The sequence below is a fragment of the Papaver somniferum genome, chromosome 2 (genome assembly GCF_003573695.1).
Source record: "Papaver somniferum cultivar HN1 chromosome 2, ASM357369v1, whole genome shotgun sequence".
In the NCBI taxonomy this organism is placed as follows: Eukaryota; Viridiplantae; Streptophyta; class Magnoliopsida; order Ranunculales; family Papaveraceae; genus Papaver; species Papaver somniferum.
The window spans coordinates 38206321-38214602 of record NC_039359.1 but is presented as its reverse complement, the minus strand read 5'-3'; the positions used below and the strand labels follow the sequence as shown (position 1 = coordinate 38214602).

The 8282-nt window shown below is 38.3% G+C and overlaps 1 protein-coding gene across 1 annotated transcript; it reads left to right on the top strand.

The window, feature by feature from the left end:
* Positions 1–578: 578 nt before the first annotated feature.
* LOC113353130 (hexokinase-1-like) lies at positions 579–4246 on the top strand. Its single transcript, XM_026596830.1, has 9 exons — positions 579–984; positions 1667–1820; positions 1903–2085; positions 2295–2369; positions 2539–2694; positions 3041–3142; positions 3263–3393; positions 3545–3626; positions 3779–4246. The coding sequence occupies exons 1-9, from the start codon at positions 707–709 to the stop codon at positions 4115–4117; spliced, it is 1500 nt and encodes a 499-aa protein (XP_026452615.1). The 5' UTR covers positions 579–706; the 3' UTR covers positions 4118–4246.
* Positions 4247–8282: the final 4036 nt, after the last annotated feature.

Here is an 8282-nt window from a genome sequence, read left to right as displayed (position 1 = left end):
CTTAGTTGGAAGTTTGATTTGGTTAATATCCAAAACTTGTGGACTTTTTTGGTTTTTAACTATTTCTTTATAACCTTCACATATCTTACTAACAGCGGTTTCAAGCACCACTCCGGAAAAATGAATTTGGGTAGCCAAGTCAAGTTGGGATTCAAACTTTGCCATTTTGAAAGATAAGATAGATAAAGATAGAAATTTTTTGTGTAAAAAAATTGGTGTAATTTTTGAGTGTGAATGTCACATTTTTTTGGCGGTGGAGAAAGATCCGTTGGAAGTTTGAAATCAACCGAATGGTTAAAACTCGATTGCTTAACACTTTTATCATAATAGCGCGGCCAGTTTGTCAGGCCAGCTGGCATGGCAAATGGGTGGGTTAGCCATCCCATAGGAACCGGCCCTAGAAGCTCTAAGTTTCCTATGCCTATGCATACGACACTTGTATTTTTTTTTTTCGCATACGTGTGATGTGAAGAAGTACAACTTTAGACCAAGTCTGGGAGTGGTGCTGTTACTGTTAACAAAACAAAATTAACCCTTGTCCAAAAATTCATGGAGAAATACTCGTTCTTCTCCCTTCAATCCGACACTCTCGGGATTACTCGTTCTCCCTCACGTTCCCATCATCACCATCCCTCATTTCCAACCCCATGAATTAACTCCATTCTCCGTTTCACGCATTGAGCAAGAACACTAGAGAAAGGGAGGGATGAAAAAGGAAGTTGTAGTGGTAGGGGTGGTGGCGACACTGGCAACGGTAACAGCAACGGTGGTACTGGTAAGAAGATGGAGAAGGAGTAGCGAGAGTCGTTGGAGACGCACACAACGTATTCTTCGAACATTGGCTTCGCAATGTGCAACTCCATTATCAAAGTTGGAGCAGATTGCTGAGGAATTGGTGGTTGATATGAAATCTGGTCTTTCTTATTCTGATGGAAGAAGTAAACTTCCTATGATCATTTCTTACGTTGATTCTCTTCCCACAGGGTACGTAATTTCATTTTTCTCTATCTCAGCTGCAATTTAATTCATGCCACTCATTCGTCGGAACATAATCTGAACAATCGCAGAAATTCAATATCTAAAACATGCATTTCAATATCTAGTCCTAACTGACTATTCAGTCTGTCGTATATATTCTATCCCTGCTTGCCTGCTTGGTCTTTGCGAAAATTCCAACACTCCAAATGCAAAGTTCTGGGCAGTAAATTTCGCCCATTTTTATGAACTTTTACAAATGGCTGTGAATCTTGTGCGTACTAGTTACAAAATTGTAGCACTGACCAGTTTATTTAGAGGATGGTGATCTACACGACACAGCGGAAAATCATTTCATAATTGTAGCAATCACCGGTTTGTTTAGAGGATGGTGATCCACACGACACAGCAGAAAAATCATTTCATAATCATCCGACAATGTGTCATTGTCTCCAAGATTCTGCAAGATTATGGGTTTCGCTTGTAAGTTTTGTTATTCATTGGGCTTATTTTAGTGTCATGACAAGGGTGCTTGCTACAGCTTGATTGGGCCTATCTATCTTTGAGATTTTGATTTTAGTGCTAGTGCTAATGCTACTTCTACATCATAGTCTTGTTTTTCTTACAATAAGTGCTTTCTAATTACGTTTATATTGACAACTGTAAGTGAAGTCTTTGAAAATATTTGCAGCTACGAAGGTGGAATATACTATGGACTGAATTTGAGTGGAACTGAATTTCGAGCATCGCGTATTCAACTAGGAGGAAAAACAGCTCGTATTGTTAACCAAGAATCAATAACTATTCCAATTCCACCACACTTATCTGTTCAATCTTCACACCAGGTTCAATAAAAGACCCAAACTTAACTGTTGTTTTCATTTGTTAGTTCATATATTTCTATCATCATACACAACAAATTTTCAGGAAGTCTTTGATTACATTGCGATGGAAGTTGGCACATTCTTCTCCACGTCGAATGAAAATTTCCCTGCTCTAACACAAGGACAGAATAAGAAACTTGGATTCACTTATTCGTTTCCTGTTGATGAAGACACGACATCACTGGAATCCGGAATTAAGTGGAAGAAGTTCTCTATCAATGATCCAGTTAGCTCACCAAATTCTCTTCTTCCAAATTTTATTTTGATTTTTCTTTCTAAAACAAATGTTTCTATGTTGTAGTTGTTTTGGACCTAGCTAAAACGAACCTTACCCACAAATTTTACAAGCAACCCCCAACACTGACATGCTATTCTGCCTAAATTTGAGGTATATCGCAGTTTTGTCCTCTAATTTAGTTGTATATATGAATTCAGGAGGGAAAAGCAATGGTGGATGATATGAACAAAGCCTTGGAAACACATGGTGTAAACATGCAAGTTTCTGCAATGGTAATAAGTAGTGTAAACATTTTAATTATGGAGCATTTCATGTAACACATATATAGACATATACGAGTATGATTTTAGAGAAGCTTTCTGGAAATGCTAAAACATCTGAATGACAATACTCATGTACTGGTGATAATGATGAATACTTCATTAAGTTCTCATGTTTTAGGTGGATGAGACGGTTGGTAACTTGGTCGGTGATAGATGCTATAACACTGAGGTTGTAGCTGCTGTCACCCTAGCTATGGGGACTAATGCTGCATATATAGAGCAGAAAAGTGCAGTTTCCAAGTGGAATGATCCATCGACAACGTCGGCAGAGATGGTAAGTGACCATTCTTTTCACAAAATGATTGAACATTTTCTATCCGTAGAGTACAACCCGCTACTATGCAACTGACAAAATAAAAGACACGAAATAGCTCATCGTTCCCATATGAGTCAAATCTCATCCTAGTAAAGCAAACCCATATCATTATGATGCTAATCGAGGAGTACCTTGACTGATACTTCTCAAAAGACTAGGATGTAAAAAAGAAGTTAGATCTGCATGATTGCACAACTTCAACTTACATGGTAGAGTATGCATATTTAGTAAACAGCTAGTGGACGTTGTTAATGTATACTGTATACATGAGTCCATGTATGTAAAATCTGTATTCATGTTGCAGGTTATCGATGTGGAATGGGGAAGTTTCAATTCTTCTAATCTTCCGTTAACAAAAGAATTTGATGTATGTTTAGACGCTAAAAGTTCTAATCCTGGTGAACAGGTCAGTACCTTATTATACTCACATTTGTCAAAATGTGTCCAATATCTAGGGCAATATTTGTTTCTCGATAATTACACCTATTTCTATTTTTCGGTTTCAATTCTTATTGTTTTTTTGCAGATTTTTGAGAAGCTCATCTCAGGAATGTATTTGGGAGAAATAGTCAGACTGGTGTTGTTAAAAATGGCCAAAGAAACTGCTCTTTTTGGTGACGCTGTCCCTCCTAAGCTAAGCAATCCTTATGTGTTAAGGTACTGGACTACAAGTCTGCAAGCATATATTGCCTTAATATAGTGTCTTATAATGAACAATCCTAAAGACCTGCATTGCGCCCAAATATAGGGTTCTTGAAGGGTTTCAAATCTAAATTTTCTGATTAAATGTTGGTGGATCTCCTTTTAGGTCTCCCGATATGGCTGCCATGCATCAAGATACATCAGAGGGCCGTGAAGTTGTCGGCGAAAAATTGAAGGAGATTTTTGAGGTATACATGCATATTAAATTTTGCATTTGGAGAACTGACAAAACTGGTCATTGTTTTCTTATTGTAAATCACTGTTACATATAAATGCATTATTATGGTTATAGATAACATATTCCACTAGTGGAGTTTGAAATGCATTATTATGGTTACAGATAACAGTTTCCACTCCAATGGTAAGAGAGGTTGTAGCGGACGTTTGTGACATAGTGGTAGAGCGTGCAGCGCGTTTAGCTGGAGCTGGGATAGTGAGTATTTTGAAAAAACTCAATCGGACTGATGCAACTCAAAAAAGTGTAGTGACAGTAGAAGGTGGCTTATATCAACACTATCGACTCTTCCGAAATTATTTACATAGCTGTGTTTGGGAAATGCTTGGAAGCTCTGAAAATGTTGTTATTGAGAATTCTAATGGCGGGTCTGGAATTGGAGCTGTTTTTCTTGCTGTTTCAAACTCGAGACCAATACAAGAGAGTACCCCTCCTAGCTCATAGATACTAAGATACGGTTCATTTTGCAAACCGTGAGTGTTTTTCTTCGAAGAAGTGAGTCACTTTTTTTTCCTTCTTAATTGCTACACAGTTTTCTCTTGTATCGTTTTTGTTCAATTCTTATTTGGGGCGACAATATGACTATCATCGAACTTACAAGTTATAAGAACTAAGTAGTTGAACTGTATGTTTTTGCCTCATTCAATGCTATGATCACAGAAGCAACACTTGTTGATTGGCCACAAGTTCTCCTGCGCAATTATTAAAGGGCAATGGTTAAGTAGATTGTATATCGATGCAGAAAGTGTCAAAACCCATGAGACAGACTGCGTCCGTGACTGCAGTGCTAGCGCTAGCCTACTACCTAACCACCTCATTGGTACCCTATATAAATTTGGTCAGGGCAATTTAGTTTTGTCGATCCATCCAAACAATTTTATGGAGCAAAGCATATAAACAAAAACAAATTTGGACAGGAGGACAAAATACGTAAAAAAGAATGCATATCCATAAAACGATAAAGAATAAATCTTTGGGTTTGTTCATTCGTCTGCTTGCGGATGCTTGGGATGAGGATCAGCCATGATACGTGCGTAGAACGCCGTGGCCATGCACGCTACATATAGAGTCGTAGACAGAACTTTCTTGTTTAAACTTAAAAAATCGAAAATAAATATAGACAAACTTTTAATGTTTTCCAAATGATATTTGTCTATGTGAGAATGATTATAGGAGCTGGCCTAGAGTTGCATGTTCCACATGACTAAACTCTCCATTTGCTCCTCTCAAGCTTAAAAACGGTTGCCTGCCAGAGTATTTCACGAAGGTGATCGGGCAGGTAAAGACTAAGCATTGGATTTTTTTTTTTAACTCTGTCAGTGCGACAAGTTTGCTATTTGATTAACAGAGATTTTTTTTCCTTCGAAAAGACAAAATGGTTGATGTTAATTCCTGCTTGCAACTAGAGAAAGAAGCCTCACCTCCCACTCTCTTGTGGTATGATTGTTTCGTGATAAACTTGCTTATGTTATGTATGCATTCACACCCGGATGCAACCTAATAATTTTATGAATTTTATCGACTATTTAGAAAACAAGATATGAGAGTCGTTAATGTAAGTTATAAAAACCTTTAATTACACTTAACTGGTTAGTTTCCTGTACTAGGACTAGTATGAACATGACTAGCATATAACCCAACAAGTGTTGAATGCTACAAGAGTAATTTATAAGCAATGCTGGGAGGAGTTAGAGGACCACACTCTCAGACTATCAACCAACAAAATCATGTGGCAACTATTATGCCATCATTAGAATAGTCTTAATCGGTTTGAACTATACCCTTGAACCCTTGGTCCTTGTATCACTATATGCCTACATAAACACTGCATATCTTGGCTTCTAAGCGGCTTTGATATACTTGTATGATTTGCTCTCTGGTGGTCCTAAATTATGGCCACTTGACTTGAGCATAACACGATAATAGTCTGTCTAATAAGTTAAAGAATAAGTCAAGCCTAAATCTTTTTAGTTGATGGGAGACTCAAAAAAGTGTATCTTTACAATCGTCATCTTTAAACCGTCAAGATCAGTAGGTGGGGAAATTTTCAGACCGCACGAACCAACCAAAATCAATAAATAAGCCTCAAAATTAGAGTTACCATTAAACGACATTAATAGTATCAATTTAGAGTTAAGAGTACTAATCGTAAATGATGATCAAATTTGGCAATATTAGTACCTCAGATTTAGGGTCGCATTGCTCGATAAAACGCAACCCGGATCGATGTCCAGCACGTTAGTTTACGTCAAAATTGTAATTAAGGATGCATAATTGGGTGATTGTGGAGAAATTACTACCAGAATCTCTCCCAATGAAAGAGAGAGTATGAAATTAGGGAGACAAAATGGAGATGTGTTCGAGAAGGTCTGGTTTGGATAAGCTTAACTTAGACTTTAAGGTTTAAGTACATGTTTCAATTCCATTTTCACTTATTTAGCAATTTTCAGTCGCATTATTTTTTATTTTATTAGTTGTGGTGAGCCAGAGAATCTTTTCTTTCACCTACTCCAACATAATCAATGATTATCTATTTTTAATAAGATTTCCCTCGACTAAGTAAACTACGTATTAATCCCCATCATCAAGCTGGTTTAGATGTTGATATCGATTTACTTAAGCAACAATTTTATGGTTCTCATTGCTGTCATTTTATGGCTCTTGTCTGCTTGCCTTCGTGCCTTCTTTGCATTTTATTACTTTGACTAGTGAAACCGCATACAATATGCGCCTGTCATGTGAACCTCACAATTTTGCATGAAGAACTCGATAAACAAAAATATATATACTACGGCGCTTCTCATTATAAAAGTACGATTTCTTTTTTTTAAAAAAAAAAAAAAAATTATTAATCAGAGGAGCACAAATTATAAGAATTAGATGGGAGCCTGGTAACAAGCTGGGCCTCAATCTTTTTTTTTGAATGACAACCCTGATCCTATGGAGAAGAAAATCCCCCATCATGACATTCGCATCATGACTAGCCATATAATTGCGCAATCTTTTCAGAAACTCTATAGTATCACTCCCTAGCTCACCTAAGGTGGGAAACAAAAGCACGCACTCTAGCACCTGTAAAAAGAGAAACACCCGTGGTATCCATACACACATAACGCCCATTATCCCAATTGTATACAAAGATATCTGCAGGTCTCAAAGCCATACCGGTGTCTGAGAGAAATCCTAAATCCACTTCCTTCCTAGCTGGGACCCCCGCACGATAACAAATATCTGCAAAGGTATCCCGAACCAGATCATGCCTATATTTGAGACCCACCCCATGCGAGCAATCCAAAGCATGATCCCCAAAAATATCCATCTCCCTACCACAAGTAGAGCAAGTGTACCCTTCTTCGAAAAGAGGGATTCCAAGCCTATAACACAAGATAGCTCTGAAATGCCGAGGCCCAAGTTTTTGATTAAGCCCATCAATGGGAATGGCCAATAGATAATCTTGTGCATGTTTGATCCTGTTGCTATGCCACAAGGTTCAATCACGCTCCGTCATAACAAAATGATCAGGTAAAACTTTCTTCACTGCATCGAAGTATTTGATTTCCAAAGAACTCATAGAATGGGGGTAATATCGTCAATGCATAATGAAGAATTTTCAACACCACTAACATGTTTGTATAGGGAAAGTGCATGCTCAAAACTGAGACTCAAACCAGAAATTCCAAATTGTTTCAAAATATTCTCCTTGCTGAGCTTTTGTCTGAAAACAAGATGCAAAATAGCAGTATTGCATGGTATCCTTCATGGTATACACACCAAGCCCACCATATTTGACGGGGAGTGTATCAAGCCTCTGTTGTAGGGGACCAAAGCCCGACCCATCCCCAGTGATAAGATGTCTGAGAAACTGCTTGAGATAGTTATCGAAAACCACTTGTGCCTCCCCCAAATATTCAGGCTTAATTGTACGCATAGCAAAGTATAACCTGGAGACATCAGAACAGTTCCTCAGCAATAAAAGCTCACCTTGGGGTCTTTGAGCTTTTGTATAGCATCAATCAGTCGTGGTCTTATGGACTATGTTAACTACCATGTTCTTACAAAACCTTGGGCTCAAGCTAACAGGTCCCCCCAACAACTTCACACCCTCCGTAGGATGGCATATGTGAGACGGTAAAACACCCTCAACCAAACCTCTGCTATCTACTGTCGGCCAAAAGAGTTCATTCTTTGATATGTTGAGGTGTAACCCCAAAGAAACACCTTCCTGTCGAATAATATCCAAACTCTTGGTCACCATCAACGTGTCCCCAACCAAAATCCCATCATATGAATACCATGCTTGCAATTCCAAAGAACACACATATGCAATCCTATGTATCAAGGAGTGTAGAGTTAAAGCAGATAGCATGGGACTGAGAGGGTCCCCCTGTTGTATTCCCAGAGCTGACGAGAGAGTTAGTATGAGCTGCATAACAGATTTCTACCCACTTAGAAATGGAAGGACAATGTTTCCGTACCTCTCTAATCATGGCAGACCTGCTTACATGGTTGAAGGCATTAAAGAAATCAACCAGGAGCATTGACATCGATGTCGAGTCACTCTTCGCCTCAAGAAGTCTGTTAACCGCATGAATAATGGACTCGCCACCAC

What these genes read in the sequence shown, in the direction of transcription:
- LOC113353130 (XM_026596830.1), top strand. Translation starts at nt 707, where the DNA reads ATGAAAAAGGAAGTTGTAGTGGTAGGGGTGGTGGCGACACTGGCAACG. An exon ending in ACATGCAAGTTTCTGCAATG is followed by an intron (nt 2,370 to 2,538) that starts GTAATAAGTAGT and finishes CTCATGTTTTAG; the next exon opens with GTGGATGAGACGGTTGGTAA. An exon ending in GTTCTAATCCTGGTGAACAG is followed by an intron (nt 3,143 to 3,262) that starts GTCAGTACCTTA and finishes GTTTTTTTGCAG; the next exon opens with ATTTTTGAGAAGCTCATCTC.